General features: G+C 40.7%; 3 protein-coding genes across 6 annotated transcripts; 1 reads left to right on the top strand and 2 right to left on the bottom strand.

Annotated features, from left to right (window-relative positions):
• The first annotated feature begins 7,493 nt into the window (after window positions 1-7,493).
• LOC135607478 (pentatricopeptide repeat-containing protein At1g02060, chloroplastic-like) lies at window positions 7,494-10,928 on the top strand. The gene is made up of 2 exons (XM_065099338.1): window positions 7,494-10,172; window positions 10,796-10,928. The coding sequence occupies exon 1, from the start codon at window positions 7,529-7,531 to the stop codon at window positions 9,644-9,646; it is 2,118 nt and encodes a 705-aa protein (XP_064955410.1). The 5' UTR covers window positions 7,494-7,528; the 3' UTR covers window positions 9,647-10,172; window positions 10,796-10,928.
• LOC135607479 (PTI1-like tyrosine-protein kinase At3g15890) lies at window positions 10,589-12,222 on the bottom strand. The gene is made up of 4 exons (XM_065099339.1): window positions 12,030-12,222; window positions 11,795-11,948; window positions 11,467-11,729; window positions 10,589-11,392 (listed from the first exon to the last, which is right to left on the bottom strand). The coding sequence occupies exons 1-4, from the start codon at window positions 12,086-12,088 to the stop codon at window positions 10,771-10,773; spliced, it is 1,098 nt and encodes a 365-aa protein (XP_064955411.1). The 5' UTR covers window positions 12,089-12,222; the 3' UTR covers window positions 10,589-10,770.
• A 1,397-nt stretch (window positions 12,223-13,619) lies between these two features.
• Window positions 13,620-22,685, bottom strand: LOC135586115 (uncharacterized). Of its 4 annotated transcripts, XM_065099336.1 has the most exons (5): window positions 22,290-22,685; window positions 17,802-17,869; window positions 17,492-17,661; window positions 14,122-14,186; window positions 13,620-14,036 (listed from the first exon to the last, which is right to left on the bottom strand). In XM_065099336.1, the coding sequence occupies exons 1-5, from the start codon at window positions 22,367-22,369 to the stop codon at window positions 13,913-13,915; spliced, it is 507 nt and encodes a 168-aa protein (XP_064955408.1). In that variant the 5' UTR covers window positions 22,370-22,685; the 3' UTR covers window positions 13,620-13,912. The 4 variants fall into 4 exon arrangements, 2 of the variants coding, with proteins under 2 accessions (XP_064955408.1, XP_064955409.1); XM_065099337.1 differs by lacking the exon at window positions 17,802-17,869 and having other exon boundaries at window positions 22,290-22,673; XR_010485189.1 differs by lacking the exons at window positions 13,620-14,036; window positions 14,122-14,186 and adding an exon at window positions 21,993-22,147 and having other exon boundaries at window positions 17,622-17,661; window positions 17,773-17,869; window positions 22,290-22,431.
• Window positions 22,686-23,112: the final 427 nt, after the last annotated feature.

Raw genomic sequence — 23,112 nt, 5'->3', positions numbered from 1 at the left:
GTTGTCTGATAATAAGGCATCATCAACCATCCAGCATTTCGTAAGCGGATCAATCTGTAAACTCATTCTCCATTGAGCACCTGTACTGTATCCCTAGTGTCCCTACATGAGCAACTATGAGACCAGCTGCATCCATCATATGGACGGGTATACAGAACACCAGTCTGTCCGGTTATCATGATGTCCCTCTCGAGTAACCTATGACCGGGATTATTTAGGATATGTGTTTAAAGGTGAATCGATCTCATTTTCATGATCTCATCATGATCCGATTCCCATTGCACAAATCCAAGGACATCACAATATATATATGCATATATGTAATAGTTATAAAGTGATATATGCCAAAATATAATAAGCAAAAAAGATTATGTATTATGTCACACGTGTCATCACTCACGTGATTGGCTTGCTGGGCACGTATGACTAGCAATCTCCCACTTGACCTAAAGCCAATCACTTATGTGTTTGGTCCCCATCAGACCCCTATGATGCTCAAAGACAATTTGAGATAATAACTTTGTTAGTGAATCTGTAATGTTATCTTTGGATGGAACTCTTTCCACTGCTACATCTCTTCTGGTTACGATCTCTCTGATAAGGTGGAACCTTCTCAGAACATGCTTAGATTTCTGATGAGACATAGATTCCTTTGCTTGAGCAATCACCCCGTTGTTATCACAATATAAGGAGATCGGCTCCTCGCTACCCAGCACGACTCCCAAATCTGTGATGAACTTCTTCAACCAGACTCCCTCCTTTGCTGCATCTGATGCAGCAATGTACTCCGCCTCTGTGGTTGAGTCAGCAGTAGTATCTTGCTTGGAACTCTTCTAGTACATTGCTCCTCCATTCAAGGTGTACACGTACCCCGAATTCGACTTGCTATCATCGACATTAGACTGAAAACTTGAGTCTGTGTAGCCTTCAACCTTAAGGCTATTACCTCCATATACTAGTAAAAGATCCTTAGTCATTCTCAAGTACTTAAGGTTACACTTTACTGCTTTCTAGTGCTCCAAGCTAGGATCCGCTTGATACCTGCTCGTGACACTCAAAGCATGCGCTATATCAGGCCTAGTACATAGCATGACATACATGATAGACCCTATTGATGAGGCATAAGGTATCATATCCATGTTCGCCCTTTCTTCTGGAGTCTTTGGGGATATACTCGTAGAAAGCGATATCCCATGTCTCATCGGTATGAGACCACTCTTGGAATTTTCCATGCTAAACCTTTTGACAATGGTTTCTATGTACCTGGACTAGGACAAGCCAAGCATCCTCTTGGATCTATCTCTATAGATTCTAATCCCCAAGATATAGGATGCTTCCCCTAAGTTCTTTATGGAGAAGTGTCTAGATAACCAAGCATTTACTATGGATAGCATTCCTACGTCATTCCCAATGATCAGGATGTCATCCACATATAACACCAAAAAGGTGATAACGCTCCCACTTACCTTCCTGTACACACAAGGCTCATCTTCGTTCTTAACGAAGTCATAAGATCTAATTGCCTCATCAAATCTTATGTTTCAATTTCGGGAAGCTTGCTTTAGTCCATAAATGGATCTAAGAAACCTACACACCTCCTCCTCAAGGTTCCCAATGAGGAATGTGGTTTTCACATCCATCTACCAGATCTCATAATCATAGTGTACTACAACAGCCAATAGAATTCTAATGGATTTTAGCATTGCTATGGGTAAAAAGGTTTCATCGTAGTCAACATATTGCCTTTGACGATACCCCTTAGCCACTAGCCTTGCTTTATAGGTCTCAACCTTTCCATCTACTCCGATCTTTTTTTTAAAGATCCACTTGCAACAGATGGGTACAATACCTTCGGGCGCATCAACTAGGTTCCAAACCTTGTTGGAGTACATAGAATCCATCTCAGAATTCATGGCTTCTTGTCACTTCCCGGAGTCTATACTCATAATAGCCTCCTCATAGGTCTGAGGATCAACATCCTCAACATCCTCTCCTCTAATATGTCCCACATATCTCTCAGGAGTATGGGATACTCTATCAGACTTACGTAAAGTTGAAACTTGTGTATTAGGTACCTGAACAGACTCGGGCTGTAGAGTGGTGCTTGAGCTTGGTTCTCCAACCTCACTCAACTCTATCATTCTCCTACTATCTCCGCCAAGAATATGTTCCTTCTCAAGGAACACTGCTCTCTTAGCTACAAATACATTTTGGTCCTCGAGATGATAGAAATAATACCCACAAGTTTCCTTGGGGTATCCCACAAATTTGCATTGCTTTGTCCTTGATTCTAACTTATCGGGGTTATGTCTTTTAACGTGGACAAGGCAGCCCCAAATCTTAACAACCTTAAGATCATGCTTCTTTCCTTTCCATATCTCATATGGTGTAGACACTACCGACTTAGTTGGAACTCTGTTCAGAAGGTAAGCTGCGGTTTCTAGGGCATATCCCTAGAATGAGATGGGTAGGTCAACGAAACTTATAATGGACTGCACCATGTCTAATAGCGTACGATTTCTCCTTTAAGAGATACCATTGAGCTGAGGTGTATAAGGAGGTGTCCATTGGGATAATATCCCATGGTCCTTGAGGAACTGAGTAAACTCTGTACTTAAGTAACTCACCTCCTCGATCTGATCGAAGAGTTTTGATACTCTTTCCGGTCTGGTTTTCCACCTCATTCATATACTCTCTGAATTTCTCAAAGGCCTCGGACTTATACTTCATTAAGTACACATATCCATACCTTGAGAAATCATCAATAAAGGTAATGAAGTAGGAGTAACCACCAATGGCATGAGTTGATATGGGTCCACATACATCACTATGTATGAGTTCCAACAACTCAATGGCTCTCTCTCCAGTTCCACTAAATGGAGAGTTGGTCAGTTTTCCACGAAGGCAAGGCTCACAAGTTGCATATGACACATAGTCGAATGGATCCAGATATCCATCATTTAGTAACTTTTGAATCCTTCTTTCATGGATGTGACCTAGCCTATAATGCCACAAGTATGCACTGTTCATCTCATCTCATTTCCTCTTGGACACATTTACATTCATGATATGTACTTGAAGCTTCATCAAACTTTTGTTTCGCCCTTTCTGCAAGGTACTCTTTGCAATTCCTCTTCCAGTGCCCATTTTTATCACAATGGAAGCACTGGCCTTTGTCCTTTGTTGGGTCTTTCTTAGCAACCTTTGCTTTACCTGGTTTGCCCTTGCCCTTTCCCTTCTTAAGGGACCTTTCTACTTTCCTTTTCTTTTTGGTCTCACCAGTATAGAGAACTGGCTTCTCTTTCCTAATAGTACTCTCTACCTCTCTCAACATATTGAGGAGCTCTATCAGAGTCACCTCAAGCTTATTCATATTAAAATTCATTATGAACTGTGAAAATGAATCTTGTAGGGACTGAAGCACAATGTCCACACACAAGTTATCCTCTAAGACCATTCCTAGACCTGTGAGTTTCTCTATCCACTTAATCATCTTTAGGACATGGTTCTGAACTGGTGTCCCCTCAGTCATCCTAGCGCGGAAGAGGCTCTTGGATATCTCATATCGTTGAGTCCTTCCCTATTCCTCAAACAATTTATGGACATGTAGGAGAATGGATCTGGCATCCATCTTTTCATGTTATCACTATAACTCAGGAGTCATAGAGCCCAACATATAGCACTGAGCAAGAATGGAGTCATCAATGTACTTCACGTAGCGAGCGATCTCATCATCGCTTGCCCCCTTCTTCGAGCGTAGGCATCACTATATCAAGGACGTACATGATTTTCTCCGTCGTGAGAATAATTCTCGAGTTACGGAGCCAATCCGTATAATTTGGACTAGTGAGGCGGTTGACATCAAGTATGCCACGTAAGGGATTTGAATGTGATATTTTCTGAAAATAAAGATGTAGCAGAAATGAATAACATGCAGATTCTGCAAAAAATAAACTATCAAGATATGAACTTCTATCTTAATATGCTCCCACTATTTTACTAATGAGTCACGCGACATCCTCAGCACGTAAAAAGAAAGTCTCCGGTAGACTTCTAGTGGGGATCAGGATCCAATCAGCGTCTTAGTGTAACCTCGAGGGACTCGACCAATCACACTGAGCCTAAAAGGTAAGCAACTCTTGCCGATCACAACTCCTTGTGATTCCTGTCCTATTCGGCCTCTGAATCACCATGGTCTCGAGAGTCGACCAACCATGATGCTCGGTTAAGTCAACACCTTCGTTACAAGATGAGTCTAATTTGATGATATACCCTCGAGGGACTCGACTAAGCATACCATATCCTCAGGTCACCGGTGACATCTCTATGTCATAAGCAAGATAGCGAATTGCAATATAAGTGAGTCTCGAGGGACTCAACCAACTCAACCTACACCGGAAATTGGTTCCTACTTATAATGATGGAAGGCCACGTGGGTCAATCTAATTGCCTCACGTTTATCGACTTAATATTATCGAGAGAGATGTTTCTATGATTTGGTCCCCTAATATGACATGTCACACATATACATATTTAATATATATCTATATCGCATGCAAATATATATACATATCTAGTATGTGTATAAGCAATCACACCAGATGATCATGGACCATAACCTAATGTGATTAGGCTTGAGCCAGTAGGCCTAATCACTCACATCAAGATCTATGTGTGCAACGGTGCATCTTCATGTCCTGTGATCGTCCATCTCGTCTTTGTCGGTTTCGTCGACATCTCGATGCATCTTCATGTAACGCGATCGTCCGTCTCGTGGGTCCCGCTATCGCATCCACGCTCCCGTTGCGCCTCCTCATGTGATTACAACTTAATCATAGGCACGCTGGCCCGACAATAAACGAGAAATATAATGGAGGCTCGCAGACCCCAATAATAATAATCACAAGTACACACATCACATGGTCTATGATCATCCGTCCACACATCATACATCACATGTATAAATAATCATCATCATGTAGGACTACTAGATAATAATAAAAAATAATAATCAACTAAACTTTTTAATTAATTAGTATTTTATGAAATCAGGGACATATAAGAAATTTCTTAATTCCTAAGGGTATTTTCATAATTTAGACAAAATATAGAAATTGAAATTTCTCAAATTCCTAGGGGCAAAACTATCTTTTACCTAGAAAACCCTAATGCCCTCATCCTCCCATATTGCTGCTGTTGCCGTCGCCTCCGGCACCCTGCTGGCGGCGGGATGAGCGGTAGAGGGCAGGGTCGCTGCCCTCGCTTGCAGGTGGCACGCCCACTAGCGGCGCTGTCCCTACAACTGGGCGCCCCCGCGGGCAGGCGCCGTCCCCTCCGCGGGCGCTTCTGCCCGTGAGGCAGCGCCTGCAAGCGATGCTGCCTCGCCGGGCGGCCGCCCCTGCTGGGTTTTTGCCTGCGGGAGCAGCGGCCACAAGCGCCGCTGCCCTTGCGGCTGTTGTTGCAGGCTGCCTGCTTGCACGCAAATGGCAGTGCTGTCATCTGCGACGACAGCGAGGGCAGCAACAGTTGCTGCCCTTTTCTGGATTTGTGTCAACGATTTTGACGTCAAAAGCTTCTCCAAAACACAACACACGCAATTTAAAACCAATCTATCGCACGAACAACCTGGCTCTAATACCATTGTTGGGAAAATCTTTGGGGGCGACATCACATGCGCAGCGGAAGAACAAGAAAACAAAATCCCTGATTACCAAAGAGATATTCGTCATCATGCGATGATTGGTGCGCAAAATCCGCGAAACTGAAAAATCACGTTTAGAATAAATTGTGATATATAGGGAGATCGTATATCCCTATTTCCTTGCAGATCCTTAGGAGAGGGTGAAAGAGGTCAAGCGTCCTCCTCTCTAGCAGCAATCCACACAGTAGGGCTGCGACAAAGCTCCTCAAAATTCCAGGCCTACTCTGAGGTGGAGAGGCGAAGGACAATAGGAGAGGCAAGCAAAGGCACTAGCCTATGAGGCTCTGAATCCCTCTTATTTATAGAGGTCCCCTGTCAAACCCTAATGGATCTTCGCCTATTGGGTATTGGATCTGCATCCAATAACCCAAGCCTTTTAGATTAGTGGATCTCTATCCAATAATCTCTCATGGGCTCTTATTGGATCTCATCCATGAGATCTAATAATTCAAGGGCTTATTGGATATCCAATAAGACAAGGGCTCCGTCGGATATCTCATATCCGAACCTCTACTCATCGCAATGCCTATCATATGTGTGTGACCCTCTAGGCCCAATATCGAGTTGGCCGTGAGTCATACCTGTCATAACTCCTTCTAACTCAGTGAATTATTATCTCTATAATAATTCACTTGACTCATCGACTACGGACGTACTAGGCCACTACGCCGTAGTCCCTAGATGATACAGGGGAATCCAATCCATTAGACCTATCTGTCCTCAGTTACCGTGTACCTATAGTCTCTCATCCATCTAATATCCCAGAGACCGTATATCGAGCATGGTGTTGTCAGACCCATACGGTTTCTACTCAAGTCTCGCTCTAATCGGATTCTCCCGGAGAACTCTTTCTCTCTCAACCCGAATGACTCCCAGGGATTTGTCTGAGCAAGAACACATGGGATATTCCTCTCATGATGCCGAGAGTGGATGATCCTCTATTGACACTCAATAGCCTTCGTAAGGTTGACTACCACTCCCAATGACCAGCTATACTAGATCTAGGATAGCCAAACTTATAAGTCTAGTATCAAAGAGTGGAGCACTCATACAGGACATCCTTGGTGTCTCAAGTCTAAGGACCAGATATACCACTAGGACTACGGAATCGTTGTCTGACAATAAGGCATCAACAACCATCCAGCATTCCGTAAGCGGATCAATCAATGAGCTTATTCTCCAATGAGCACCTGTACTGTATCCCAAGTGTCCCTACACGAGCAGCTATGAGACCAACTGTATCCATCATATGGACGGGTATACAGCACACCAGTCTGTCTGGTTATCACGATGTCCCTCTCGAGTAACCTATGACCGAGATTATTTAGGATATATGTTTAAAGGTGAATCGATCTCATTTTCGTGATCTCATCACGATCCGATTCCCATTGCACAAATCCAAGGACATCACTATATATATATATATATATATATATATATATGCAATAGTTATAAAGTGATATATGCCAAAATATAATAAGAAAAAAAGATTTTGTATCAAGTCAGATATACCATCACTCACGTGATTGGCTTGTTGGGCACCTATGACTAGCACTAAATGGGTCTTTAGAAACAAGCAAGATGAATTTGGTATTGTGGTTAGAAACAAGGCTAGATTAGTGGCCAAGGGTTTCAATCAAAAAGAAAGTATCGATTATGAAGAAACATTTTCTTCCGTAACATAATTAGAAGTCGCACCTTGCCTAAGCTAGTAGTAATAATTTTAAGTTATAATTTTAAATTATTTCAAATGGATATTAAAAGTACTTCCCTTAATAGTTTTATTTCCGAAGAAGGGGAGACTACAACCGGAAGCACCATGCGGCGATGCTTCGTCTCGGACGCGCCCGTGCCCTCCGCTGCGCCTCCATTGCCTTCTCCACCTCCTCCTCCATCGAATCCAGACCTTCACACCTCAGCTCAGACCCTAACATCGACCTCGCCCACGCCATCGCTAACCTCGTCAACGCCCACCACGCCGGCCATTGGCCCCCGTCCCTCGACGCTGCCCTCTCCGCCCTCGCCCGCTCCCATGCCTCCGACCTCACCCCCTCCGCCCTCCTCCGCTCCCTCTCCCTCCTCCGCCGCCCCTCCGCCGCCGGTCCCCTCCTCCTCTGGTCCCGCCACCACCTTCCCCTCGACCCCCGCGCCGCCGCCAAGGCCCTCCACCTCCTCCTCCGCTCCCGCGCTCTCCGCCCCGCCCTCGACCTCCTCCTATCCCTCCCCCCATCCTCCTTCCCTGATCACTCCTTCAACGCCCTCGTCCGCCGCCTCGCCGCCGCCGGCCATCTCCGCTCCGCCGTCCGGCTCTTCCGCCTTATCCCCTTCCCCTCTGTCTTCTCTTACAATTCCCTCCTCGCTCCCCTCCTCCGCCGTGGCCGCACCCGCGCCGCCTCTGCCCTCTTTGACGAGATGCTCGCCACCGCAGTCCGGCCCGATGTCTGCACCTTCAACACCCTCATCCGAGGCTTCTGTCTCAATTCCATGGTCGACGAGGCCTTCCGCCTCTTCAATGAGATGCCGCGGCACGGCTGCGCCCCAGACGTCGTCACCTACAACACACTTGTCGACGGCCTTTGCCGCGCAGGCAAGGTCCGCATCGCCCACAATCTCCTTAACGGAATGCGGACAAAAAGCTCCGATCTTGCACCGAATGTTGTTTCCTACACCACTCTGATCCGCGGCTACTGCAGCAAACTCCTCCCGGATGAGGCCGTGGAGCTCTTCCACCAGATGGTGGCGCTCGGCCTCAAACCTAATAAGATCACATACAATACCCTCATCCAAGGGCTTTGCGACGCACGGAGGATGGATTTGGTCAAGGGGATCATGGAACCAGGAGATGATGGTGGCAAAGAGTTGACTTTTAGGCCGGATACTTGCACGTTTAACACCCTGATAGCTGCGCATTGCAACCTGGGCAGCATCAGCGATGCACTTAACGTGTTTGAAAGAATGGCGGAGATGAGAGTGAAACGTGATTCTGCAACTTACAGTACCATGATAAAGGGCCTGTGTGAAAAAGGCGAGTTTGTACGAGCTGAGGAGCTCGTTGATGAGCTGTTGGAGAAGGAGGTGTTCAGGAAGCGAGGCATTCCCCTGCTGGCAGCTTATAACCCAATATTCGACTACTTGTGTCAGAATGGGAAGACAGAGAAGGCAAGGATGTTGCTTCAACAGTTGTTGGATAAGCAAGCCAAAGTAGATGTGGCAGCATTTAAGACAGTGATCTTGGGCCACTGCAAGGAGGAGCGATTGAGAGAAGGGTATGAGCTGCTGGTGTCGATGGGTAAAAGAGACCTTGTGCCAGATGCTGCAACTTTTCAAACACTGATCGAGGGATTCATGCAGCAGGAGAAGATAGGCTTTGCTTGGGAGGCTTTTAGGAAAATGTTGAACACTTGGCATCGGCCTAGCACAGGTACATTCCATTCAGTACTCGCGGGATTGGCAAAGAAAAGTCGGTATGCTAAAGATGCTGGTGAATTGGTCACCTTGATGGTGGAAAGGAAGATTCGCCCTAATATCGATCTTTCGACGAATGTTGTCAGCAGTTTGTTTGGAGATAACCTAAATGACACTGCTCTCAAGATTGTTGGATTGCTTTACCATAATGGTTATCGCGTGAAGATGGAGGAGTTGATTCCATCTCTGTGTGAGAACCAGAAATTCCTGGAGGCTAAAGAGATGTTGCTTTTTAGTTTGGATAAGTGTGAGAATGTTAATGATGATGTTTATGGTTTGGTGATTGGTGGGCTTTGTTTAAGTGGAAGGGCTTCGGAGGCATTTAGGGTGTTGTACGAAATGAATGAAAGAGCCAGTGCACATGTTTCTTCAAGTTGTTTATATGCTCTAAAACTTGCACTTGAAGAAAGTGGAAGATGGAAAGAAGCAGAGTTTGTTTCCAGGCAAATGAATCGTGCGAACAAAAGAATCGGAAGTTGATCTGACTAATGTGAATTAGATTGAGTTCCCAGTAGTGCTTGGGGGTTCTGCAACTGCAACAGCTTGGACTAGAATTACGTACTGGGATCTGTCCGGTATCTCCTCCTTTCTGATGAGCGAGCTTGTTATTCTTTCGTAGCTCTGATACCACTTGGACTGAAGGCAGTACCCTCGATGCACTCCCGAATCAATGCAATGCGATGCACTCTCGAGTATTCTGGCACTAAATGCATGAGACGCAGGTATGAGCGAGCTTGTTATTCTTTCGTAGCTCTGATACCACTCGGACTGAAGGCAGTACCCTCGATGCACTCCCGAATCAATGCAATGCGATGCACTCTCGAGTATTCTGGCACTAAATGCATGAGACGCAGGTATGAGCGAGCTTGTTATTCTTTCGTAGCTCTGATACCACTCGGACTGAAGGCAGTACCCTCGATGCACTCCCGAATCAATGCAATGCAATGCAATGTGATGCGATGCGATGCACTCTTGAGTATTCTGGCACTAAATGCATGAGACACAGGTATGGAGACAAATTAGCATGAGAAATTAAGGTTCTCTATTTCTTGTAACTACCTCAACTAGATCGTCACTTTTGTCTTTCCTTGTTTACATCCTCCTCGTAATTTCAATACCTCAAGAACTCAATTTATCCACAAAATCTAGCAATTTCATTAATCATTTGCAATGAGAATTGTCAGTGATTGATTCAAAATGTACATTCTTTGATTCTTTGGGGTGATCTCTATGATTTTCTCATATTTTTGGTTGTGCAGATGTGTACTTGATCGAAAATGCAAATTGGAAGGAGATAAATAAATTTTATTTTCTCATAAAGCACCTCACTCCAATCACAGAATACATAGTTAGACTTCAATTTTTGAAAGAAATGGATCGATCCATTTATTTAGCTCAAGAAATGCATGTCAAATATCATGATTTCTGATATGAAGGTGATTAATATGAGGAAGTCATAGGATAAGATATGTTGCTTATAGTACATGTGGAATGAAATGATAGTATGAACATAGAAAGTTTATGAATTGGGATATATATATATATATATATATATAAGTTTACGTCCCACACGTTGACATTGATAATGAGAACAGAGCGTTGCTCTACCTCACTATTGTGGTTTTCCAGCTCTGCCTCTCAGGCTGAGAAGGTTCGCTTATTCCGGCATCCTCCTCCTCGTCCCCTTCCTCGCCGATTGCCTTCTCCACCGCTACATCCTTCGTCCTCTTCCACAACCCCCGGCCTTTGAGGAGCTCCACCGCTTCCTTCATGGTGGGCCGGTTGTCGGGGTTGAGGTCGGTGCACCGCAAGGCGACCGCCACCGCGTTCCGCAGCTCCGCCGGCTCGAACCTTTCCCCGAGGCGTGGGTCCGCGATGCGCTCCCACGCGCCCTTCTCCACCAGCGGCGCCGCCCACTGCACTATGTCGCGCTTGACGCCGCCGGGTAGCTTCTCGATGGGCTTCCTGGCGCTCACGATCTCCAGCAGCAGAACGCCGAAGCTGTACACGTCGCAGCTCTCGGCGACTTTCCCCCACATGGCGTACTCAGGTGCGAGGTAGCCCAGCGTCCCCTTCACCCTCGTCGTCAGGTGGCTCACTCCCTCCGGGATCAGCTTCGCGAACCCGAAGTCGGCCACTTTGGCGCAGAAGTCGGCGTCGAGCAGCACGTTGCTGGTCTTCACGTCTCGGTGTATGATGTGAGGGCTCGCCTCATGGTGCAAGTACCTGAAACAGGTCGGGAGGGCATTGAATCAAACACCTGGCAACGATGGTAACATCATGAACCCGACTCAACTCACGCGAGTCCTTCCGCTGCTCCGATGGCGATCTGCATCCTGCGAGGCCAGTCGAGGAGCAGATCGGCGGAGCGACGGCCATGGAGATGGCTGAGCAGGCTGTGGTTGGGCATGTAATCGTAAACGATCAGCCTCTCCTCGCCACCTGCGTAGAAACCTCTCAGGCTCAGTAGATTCTTGTGCCTTACCCTCCCCAGCACCTCCACTTCGACGGCGAACTCCATCTCCGCCTTGGCCGTCATGGCCTTGAGCCGCTTCACAGCGATCTACACGACAGCAACAAGTCACTCCATGACAGAGAGACTATTATGTATGATGAGTAGTGACTTGCCTCCACTCCTTTGTCAGTTCTACCCCAGTAGACAGTCCCAAAGCCGCCTTCTCCGAGCTTGTTGTCCTCATGGAAGTTCCTCGTTGCATGGACGAGCTGTTTCAGGGTGTAGATTTCCCAAGGATAGCCGCCGCCACCATGGCCCTTGTGTGATCTGAACAAATACTAGTTGTGATCACAACTCTAGAAGAAGTTGAAACAGTAGTATGCATGCAGGAGCAGGACCATACGATACCTTCGTGCAGCCTCACGCCCCTCGAGGGAGAAGCAGCAGCAGATGCATCTCTGAAGCATCCCTATCCGAGTAGTGAAAGAGAGAAAGGTCAATGGTGCTTGGAACTCGAGGAAGTAGACGGAGTAGAACAAAGAGCTAAAACTGGTGGGTAGCTGTCCTTGTTCTTGGGTGTCATTGAACACTTCACCCACTCAATTGTTTGCACCTCTGGATCAATATAATTTAACTCAGGTACTGCAGCATATGCTTTGATTGTTTAATGGATTTGTGGAGGTTGGTTGTCACAACCACAATCACTGAAAACTTATGGAATGAGTCGACTATAGTTGATGCTGATATGGCTGGCTTATTGTGATCCAACACTGACAAGGTAGAAGAACAAGACTAACAACACCAGAAAAAATAATTCTTGATTGCTGCTGTGTTTAGGTTTTCAGACATTGGAAAGGTCAGAGGTCATTTTTTATATCATGATATCTCAACTAAATGGAATGAGAACTATAAAGATGATGTATTAGTTTTGTGGCGTAAGAATCATTTGTAGCACAGATTCCATCAGTCATTTCCTTGCTTCGCTTGTCGCTTTTGGGATGCTTAAATCTTTAGAAAACAATGCATGACATGAGAAAAATTTTCAGTGTCAACGCCATGCCAAAAGTTTGCAGTGAAAGAGAGGAATTCTGAGAAAGATTTGATCATTCTGATAGAGTTGTGTATATATAATATGGCTTAATAGATTATATTTAGGCAGAAATAATTCTACTCAAACATCAACCTTTGCCTCGAGAGACCGACCGTCCCTCCTGAGTTCTCTGTATATTTCAACAATACCTAGCAAATTAGTTGCATTATCTACCAAAAATAAAGACGAGTTTGAGGCCGAAAGCATATCATTGATGTGGAACTATGAATCCACATATCAGTCAGATCCCCTATTATATTATATTATATTATATTAGGATGACAACTAAACACGGACAGGATGTCTATATTGATAGGACAGTCTATTAGATAGAATGACTCACATTATTATTCCCAACATTAACCATTGTCTCCATTCAACGACGATCATCCCGACACACTAAAACCCCCCCCCCCCCCCCCTCAGGTGCATCCTTGAAATGGGTTGAGATATTTTAATTTTATTACTTTCCGAATGATCCAAATCCTTCTCTTTGGCATATCCCAACAAAGTTTTGTAGGGTTGTATTACATTCTCAACACCTCTATCTATTACATTCTCTTTGGCATATCCCAACAATGTTGCACAACCAAAATAAAATTTAACAATACAGATGTCCAATCTTGAGAACCTTAAATTGTGAAAGTGTGAGAAAATTTTATTTGGGGCTACATATTTTAGATAAATGACTTGAGCCTGAAACACAGTTAGATTGATTTACTACTCTGTGGACAATGTGTTTGAACAGGCAGATCTGATCATAACAAGACATACATGTCCAACACAGAATGTTATCTGAGCATATAGGACATGCAATTTACTTGTAATACGTTCTCTGACCATGGAGGACATAGTTAACCTAATATGCTTTGAATATTGATAGATGCACAGCAAATGTATCAGAGGACTATCCAACCAAGTACTCGATGCATTTGATATTTACCACGAGATATAACGAGTGCACCAGCTGATATGAATACTGCTAATATTGGCCCCTATAACAGCTATTAGCAATGGCCAAACAAATATGCAGCTAGCAAGCAGCCAGGCATTTGAATTTTTACAACAAAATTATTCTAGAAACAAAGTTACAGATTCAAACTGATATTGCCAACAACAGAGAGGAACCCACATCAAGAAAAACCCACTTCTTTTCTTTGTTTCTTGTTGGTCATAAGATGTGTGGGTTGGGGTCGAGATCTTACTTGGGTCGCCTGCGGTGTGGATACAATATGTTGTCAACACTTTCTTTGATGTAATTGCCGACTCTGTTCAGGTTCTTAGCGACACCTGAAGCCACCAGCCCAGCATTCTTTCTAAACCTGCATGGAGATAAACCTCTAGCATTTCTTTACTCTTAATCACATTGAGGAAAACGTAGGAACAGAATTAAAACCATATGCTTTCCTGTTTAACAATTCATCCCCTGAAGGGTGAGCTGATCGGTGTGCTCGTGGTTGTGAATGGTGTAGCATCTATAGCAATACCAAACAACAGATCAGAATGACAAAAGTTTAAGAAAAAAGAACCAAAAACACTGAAGAAGCCAAACTTCTGATGAACAAGCAATACTAATAGCTTTTCTCATGGCACAGAAATTATATGAAGTATATGAATGAAAACAATTTGTTGCACAACTATTTGGAATGCTGCATGGATCTTTTACTGTTGTCGAGATTTTTTTGATAAACATGCAAATTCACTACAAAAATAATATATGATGCATTACAAGGTTTAATCATATGCAGACTGACAATCACCAAGTTAGATTAATTGACAACTAGATATGGAATTAGACAAACAATTGAAATGAGTTCTTGCATTTCAGTAGGCATAAAACAGTCTATCATACTCATAGTATGAATCAGAACAATTGAAAACAGGATCATTAACCGGTCCGATTCACTTATTGGATCGGTTATGTTAAAAACCAGAATGAAACAGTTGAACCAACTGGTTCTCAGATGACTTGCACGAACCGGTCAAGTTCAATAAAACCCATCCAGTTTTGTAATATAGCTTATATTACTTAATTTAAAATTTTCTTAAAATTAGATTTAGAGGATATTTACGTCAATTATAAATTGGATTAAGGTGAGAAAGAAAACAACCTTTTCTCCTCTCCCTGCCCTCTCTTCCTTCAACCACCTCTCCCCTCCGCCCTCATCTCCTTCCATTACTATCCTCTCTACCCTTCTCCTGCCCCTTTTTTATGTCTTTTTGTATTTTCAATTCGTTTTTTTTTTCCTTTGATAATTTATGGTTCGCTCTTCTCATGATCACTCTTGCTCTTGTTTCTATTGGTCATCTTCCCGTTGTCATCTTTTCTCGTACTTCATTTTATTGACATAAATTTCAATTTAACTTTCATCATACATATTATGTTATATCCATATAAAAATTCTTAAGTAAATGGATTACATATTCACTTTTTAACTTTTTAAATATTTTCACATATTATTTAATTTTGATAAAGTTCTATGTTCTTAATGTTAATAGTTTTATCATATTCTATACAACTGAAGTTTTGTTTTCATTTGTATAAGATTGTTCAAGTTTTATTAGTTTTGGCATATTAGATTTTTACTATATATAATTTAGAACTATTATATATACTTAAAAAATATTTTTCAATTAAACGTATGGTCCAACCAATTGAAACCCTCGGTCCTACCGGTGACCCATGACTTGGCTTCGGATAAGTATGGTCATACTTGATACTTCATGGCATGCTCGGTTAGAAACCTCAGATCACATGAAAAATCACATTTATAGCCAAAGGAGCAACCTGCAATGATGCATCTCTCCATCCAGATTTTATCCCCTCGAGACGGACGGCCAATCTCATCCTTGTCAAAACCTTCAAAGTGCAAGTGTGTTTGCATCTCTTCACAAGATTATTTATTACTCCCAGAGCCTCCTCACAAAGCCCAGAATTAATTCTGGATGCTAATCATATACCCAAAATATCCAAAACAGTACTAGGTAATGCATATATCACAATAACTGACTCTATTCAGTTTTTGAACTCAAACTGTCATAATTTTATGACCAAATTATTAAATTACAACTATGTGGCAAGAAGTCTTGAGAAACCTCTTGAATACATTTGAGTTATTGGAGTGCCTTATCAGAATGATAAGAGCCAGATACAACTTGACAATAATAACAGATAAATACTGCAGGGCCAATATTAAGAAGAAAGCAATGATAAGTCAAACCACTTCCCAAGATTATCAATATTGACTAAAGAATGCAAGGAATTCTCGGTAATGACATTTGAGAATCTGATGTGAGAAGACTCTTTGCACACACTATAAGTTGGTCCATAATGAACAAAATTTTCAGTGTCACAACTACCAAAGTCAATGCATTTTCAATGATTTTGTAATCAAATAAAGATAAAAAAACAGAATTCCATCTAACAATTTCTAAATCTGGTTCGACTTCTACACTCTGGCTCATTTTTTATGGTACCATAAGACAATGGTAATATTATTATCAATTTTGTTTCTTCTGGTCCAAATGGTGCTTTGAGGAAATTGCTGGTCCAAATTCCAATTTAAAGCATTATCTGCAAGCAAAACAAAATTACCATACTGATCTTAGATATTATCTTTATCTAACTATCTAGAAACTTGACATATTATTCAGCTCCATTTTCCCTACATCTAGCTCCTCCAAAGGAACAAATTTCTTACAAAAAACTTCTCATCCACCACTTCTATCATCATTGAAAGATTCTTGTTGTTTAAAAGACTGCCCCTTCCACATTATCCAACTTATCCACCCTAGCACTAGAAAATATTGGAATTTCAAAAATCAAGCAGAAGCAAAGTCACATGTTGCTAAACCTAACTATGTAACCAAATTAAAAGCTATGCAAGGTTATCATGAAATCTGCACTATGATCCATTGTAACAAGTGATAGACAACTTAATATTCATCTTATATTTTCAAATAAACTTCCACAAAATCTTTCTATGGTTCCGTTACCTTCCTTATGAACATTTGCAGGAACATGACCAGAAGTTGACGCTCTTCTGTCCACTAATAGCAGCAATAAATATCATTCGGATGTTAGAGAAGTGACAATGAATCTAGTTTGTAGCAATCTTGGACACTGAAGGTTTTCAGCTATTACAAAAGTAAAGCACACATATAGTACATACATGTTTTGAACATGTATACTGAATCCCAGAACTGAGAAAAATTACATGTTTTTACACAAAAGGTTCTCCTTCCCACTTCTTGCTGCTCTTTTTCTCCATCTCAGTTAGATACAAAGGTAAAATGCAAAACTAAATATCTCAAACATGAACAATATGAAGCAAAGCATATTTCATTTTAACAGAAGACTCAACTAGATGATTTCATGCAACATCTGCTGTTTATTGACTTCTCCAATCTCCTGATTGTGACTTGAATGACATATTTTAAACATTCATGACTAATGATATTTTTATTAGAATTTGAACCAAAGTTCAACTTAAAGCTAGGGTCAAATCCAACTACCAAAACACGAATGAAATTCTCATGATACTATAGAATCATGTTAAAGGTGTAGTGGTGATTGTCTGTGCATGTAATTATCTGTAATGTTGTCTGTCTGTAAATATAATCAACCATAGCAGTCGTTGGTTGTCTATGCATATAATCAACTATCTGTTCCAGCAAGTATTCTTAGATACAAAAGTGTAATCAAAAGACACATACTTCTGAAAAGGAACACCACATTAGCCAATATGCACTTGAGAAGCTTATAGAAGCAAGAAATGACCTCAATGCCTGCACAAAATGGCAACTCTGCTTGGTTCTCTGGCTTTTCAGCATTATCGTTTTTTGTATCAAGGAAAACTGAATAACCAACACAAGTGTACTTGAAATCTGACAAGCTACGGCCTTCTTTTGTAGCTTCCATTTCAGATTCACCGATGATGTAGTTAGGTACTGGTCACAAGAGTACATATTTAGTTGTCAATGAAAAAGGATCAATCTCATGTACATAATATTTCAGATTTCAAGTAAACATCACAAACTCAAGCTTTCCCAACAGATTACCATAGATGAAGCTTAATTTATATAAAAACCTGCAAAATAATTGATGAATTCTTTCTGAGTATGCCAGTAGTAGTAAGTTGTCTCAGGCCAAAGCAATCTACGTTGGCAAAAAAGACAAAAGTTAACTAATCTGTTACGATAATTAAACTTAATTAAAAGGGAGAATTCAAGTCTCTTGCATGAACATGGGTAAAAGAATTGTAACCGGGTTTGAAGAGACATGAGAGCTTACATGATACAGATAACCATGAAGAAGGAAGTTATATGGGCCATAAAAACAAGGAGTCAATAAAAAACTTGATAGGTTACAAAGTGTATTAATGTTGCCATCAAATCAAGTATTATAGCTCTCATCTAAGCCATATAAATAAGTTTGATGTTTCATGATTAAGTAATAAATGAGTGAAAAAAAATTGAGTAAAGACTTAGACGAAGAAATAAAGTTACTCATTTGCCTCTTCCACCAAAGTTCCCCACCACTCTCTCTCTCTTTCTCCCCTTTTTCTATCAAAGTGAAATAAGAGACAAGTTCAAAATGGCCAATAGCATACAACTCCTAAGTTCTTCACCTCACAAAAGAGAACTACAAGAATTAGAACATTCAAATGAAGCTCTTGTTTCGATCTCAAGACATATGGAAGGTGGTATAGGCTACGATAAACCTCAAGATGATGCTATCTTTACAATGGGCCAAAGGAAAACCTTGAAAGACTTGAGGAAGAAGGACAATAAGTAGCTCTTCCTCATCTACCAAAGGGTAGATGAATGCAACCTTGAGACGATTGCAGCCATGAACACCTCCAAAAATTCCTCAGAGATTCTTCAAAACTCCTTCAAAGGAGTTGAGAATGTGAGAAAAATTCGATTTCAATCACTTAGAGCTGAATTTGAAACTTTGCATATGAATAAGTCCGACACTATTTTATAAGAATGTTCACCATATGAATAAACTAAAAACGAAATAGTGAGAAACTAAAAGATATTCGTGTGACTATAAAAATTAGCTCGATTATAGCATGAGAAGTTCAACTATATCATAGTCTCTATTCAAGGATCAAAAGATTGAAACCATATGACTATTGATGAGATACTGAGTTTTTTGCAAACACATAAACACTTAGTCAACAAGAGGTGACCGGATGTGGTGGAACAAGTCGGCACAAGTGATTGTGGTCATGGAAAGAGGTTGAGGATGTGGATGTGGAAGAAACCATGGCCAGGGTAAAGAACATGGTCAAGGAGGAAGAGGAAGAAACAATGAGAGAGACCATAGTCTAAAACAAGAAGAAGAATGAGGAGATACATAAGGCCAAAAGTATAATCATTCCAAGATTCAATGTTATTGTTTAAAAATTATGATCAGTAGGCTTTTGAATGTTATTAGAACAAAAACAATTGAAGCTGAGGAAAAAGTTAATTATGTTGAAAAGAAAGAAGAAGATATCCTCTTGTTACTAACATTAAAGAAGAAGTTGTCATGCAAAACAATGATACATGGAAACCGGAGATAGCAATCATTTATATGGAGATAACTGAAAAATCTATGTTCAAAGAGTTGAATGAAACTGTAAAAGGACACGTCTACTTTGAAGACTCCACTATCGGTGAGAGGCAAAGGTAAAATCTTAATCCCCCTCAAAAATAGAAGTCATCGATTTCTTTCAAATGTTTATTGTGTGATAAACATGAATAACAATATCCTTAGCCTTGGACAGCTATGAGAAAATGATTATGATATTCACATTAAAAACAAACAACTTTTTCTAAGATGTGACACAAATCATTTAATTATTCAAATGAAGAGAATAGATTATTCATCTTAACCATTAACCACAATGTGACAAGATGCTTAAGGACTTGTAGGAAAGGCTTATCATGGCTATGACATTTTAGGCTTGGACATTTGAACTTCAAATATGGTTAAGTTGGATGGGCAAGAATATCTATTAAGTAAAAGTTTTAGGTATCTTAGGTCAATTACTCAATTATTTAACAAAATAAAGATATTTATAAAAATATTATTCATACAGTAAAGATAGGATGCTTAAAATGACAAGGGGAATCCAGAGTCTCATGTTACCGTCCGGTATCGTTCAGATTAAAATGTAATTTTATAAGATAGTTGTTAAACTAGCAATACTTTAAGAATCTACTTTAAGGATTTGAGTGTTGAACAGTTAAAAAGCAACATCTATAAAAAGTTTGTATTACTGAGTTGAGAATGTTAAGGTGGATGTGCGAAGTTACCAGGAAAGATAAGAAACGAATTGTTTTTATTTATGAACAATTAGATATCACTTCGATAGAAAATATAATGAGGGAAAATCATCTAAGATAGTATGAACATATGCTTAGGAAACCTACAAGTACATTAGTTAGAAAAGGTGAAATGATTACTAACAGTGGTATGAGAAAATGTAGCAGAAGACCTAAAAAGATTTTAATAGAAACTATAAATAAAGATTTAAATACTCTAAACTTAATTAGGAACTTTATGGCTATCCAAATAGTTGAGACTTTACAGCTTTGTTGTTGTACATCTGAACTTCAGAGATCTCAACATGCTATCTACTAAAAAAGCCTCCCACTATACATAACACTCAAGTCAAATAGGTAAAAGGTGTGTTTTTTCCAATTAACGAAGAAGAAGCTTCCACATAAGATAAATATTAAAGTACAGAATCCACTTCCACTAATTCATTCCGATCTTTGTGGTTCTATTAATCCAACACCCTTTGGGAAGCATCACTATTTTCAAATATAAGACAAACTTAGATTTATTTTGTTTGAAATAAAAAAGGGAAAGCCTTTAGTATGCTCAAGAAGCTCAAAACTTTTGTGGAGACTGAACACAGAAATTATATTAAAACCAGCTACTATATTAAAACCATCTGCTCCAGTTGAGGTGGTGATTTCACCTTCAAGCATTTGAAAACTTTTTTTTATGAACATAACAATTAATATTAACTAATTTTGTCATATTCTCTCAAACAAAATGATGTGACGGAAAGAAAGAATCAGACTGTTCTTAACATAGTAAGAAGCATGCTCAAAACCAAAAACATGCCCAAAGTGTTTGTGAAGAAGCGATTGCTTGTGTCGTCTATGTCATAATCTGATGCTCTATATCAAGTTTCGAGAAGAAGACTCTAAGAGGAGCATGGACGAGAAGAAAGATCTTTTTGTGAAAATCTTACAAATTATTTGATCCTAACAATTCAAATGTTGTTATAAGTAGAGATGTGGAGCTTAATTAAGAGCAAGCACCGCTTCCATTTCGTATTCAAAGAAGTAATTATTGTGGGGCTATCTGCATCTGAAGCAGAACATATAATGACATCATCATGTGTATATCACACTATATAGCTAAAAAACTTTTAGAGGAAGTAAATAATACACAACATCAAGCTATAAGGATATCTGTTGATAACAAGTCAACTATTGCAATGGCCAAGAATCTTATCTTCCATGAACAAAGTAAGCATATAGATGTTCGCTTTCATTTCATATAAGAAGTAAGCTTATTAGACTATATCACATCCAATGATCAAATTGCAAATATTTTCACCAATCTCCTCAACTCAAAGATATTTCTCAAAATGAAAACATTACTTAGAATGGATGATGAAAGTGAATAAGTATAAAAGGGTGTTGAGAAAAATTAAACTTAATTAAAGGTGAGAATTCAAGTCTCTCTTGTATGAACACATGGGTAAAAGAATCCTAACCTCTAGATTTGAAGAGACATTAGAGGTTACATGATAAAGATGATCATGAAGAAAGAGGCTAAAAGGGCTATGATAATAAAAAGTCAATAGAATATTTGATAGGTCAAGATACTAAAGTGTATGAGTGTAGCCATCAAATTCAGTATTGTAACTTTTATCTAAGCTATATAAGTAGGTGAAATATTTCATGATCAAGTAGATATAGTAGAAATAAAGTTAGTCAAAGAAAATGTCCAAGCGTAGAGACTTGTCAAGAAGAAGAAGAAGAAATAAAGTTTCTCACTTGCCTCTTCCACCAAATTTCCCACCACTCTTCCTCTCTATCTCTCTTTTCTTTTCCTATCATAATCAGCCATACATATATTCCCCATGAATATTCTAGTAACTTAAATGGTTTTTTATCTGAAGGGTTCACTTTCCTAATCCCTACTGGTCCATATTTATCATCAAGTGAAATGAACAATTCAATACCAACAACGGTCTTAATCATACTTTTCCTGCTTAAGATTTCCTTCTCATCACAACAAAGCCACCAAGGAATCAGCGGAGGCACATGACTGTGTTAACACAGAAGTAACACAACAAACGTTCTCCCAGTTAATGAAGTTGAATCACCCAAAATTCCACCAAAAGTCCGCCCCCTTTAGCTGCATGGAAAAGGCACCACTTTGTTCATTAAAAAGGCCACAAAGTTCTCATCTATTCCATGTTATAGTATTAGCAGACAGAAATCCACTGTGGTAACCCGCAAATCGCAGTCATTACAGGCACGGGAAAAAGCATATAAACCTTGGGGAAGCATCCGGCCGATCCCAACGCCGACCGGGATACGGGCGTCGGATTTGAGGCGCCAGGAGTAGTAGAGGCATCCCTTGCAGGACTTGCCCTTGCAGGTCGAGGCCTTGGGACTGCGCCGTGGATCCCCGTCGGCTCCCAAGGCCGGATCCCTGGAACCGCCTTCGTCAGCTGACTCTGCCATTCGTCCGCCTCGTACGCCGCAATCGATGGATCTTTCGGCCTTAGCCGTCGGCAATGCTTGATCGGACGAAAGCACCACAGCCGCTCTGATCTGGCTTTCGGGAGGAACAGTGAGATTGGCCGTGCGACGGAATCCAAATGTGGCAGTTAACGTCTGGGTTGACTCGCGGTGTGAACCAACCCCGTTGAGTTCGCATCCGCGGTGACCCGAGTCTTGTGAGCCGGTATGTAACTCGTCCATGATGCATTGTAGCTGCTGTGGTTTTCTTGGGTTTATATATATATATATATATATATATATATATATATATATATATATCATAAACTTTTTATATACACACCATAATTAGAAAAATAAATAAAAACAAGCTTATGTTTTTTTTTCTTTTCATTTATAAAAATTACAGGCAACACTCTCTTTACTTATCTTAACAAATAGTGATAACACTCAATAATGATCGTTAATTATGCTATGATAATCTTAAAGGTTTCTTTTATTCAGATATCAATGATTATTCAGATATTATTATTCTTGGATCACTGTGCATCAGTTATTATCAATATTGTTATCATCACAATAAGTTTTTAAAATTTATTGACATAATTTAGGGTTTCAACTAATAATTAACTTATG

This window comes from Musa acuminata, chromosome BXJ2-3 (genome assembly GCF_036884655.1).
Source record: "Musa acuminata AAA Group cultivar baxijiao chromosome BXJ2-3, Cavendish_Baxijiao_AAA, whole genome shotgun sequence".
Lineage (NCBI taxonomy): Eukaryota > Viridiplantae > Streptophyta > Magnoliopsida > Zingiberales > Musaceae > Musa > Musa acuminata.
This window is presented reverse-complemented; position numbering and strand designations above follow the sequence as displayed.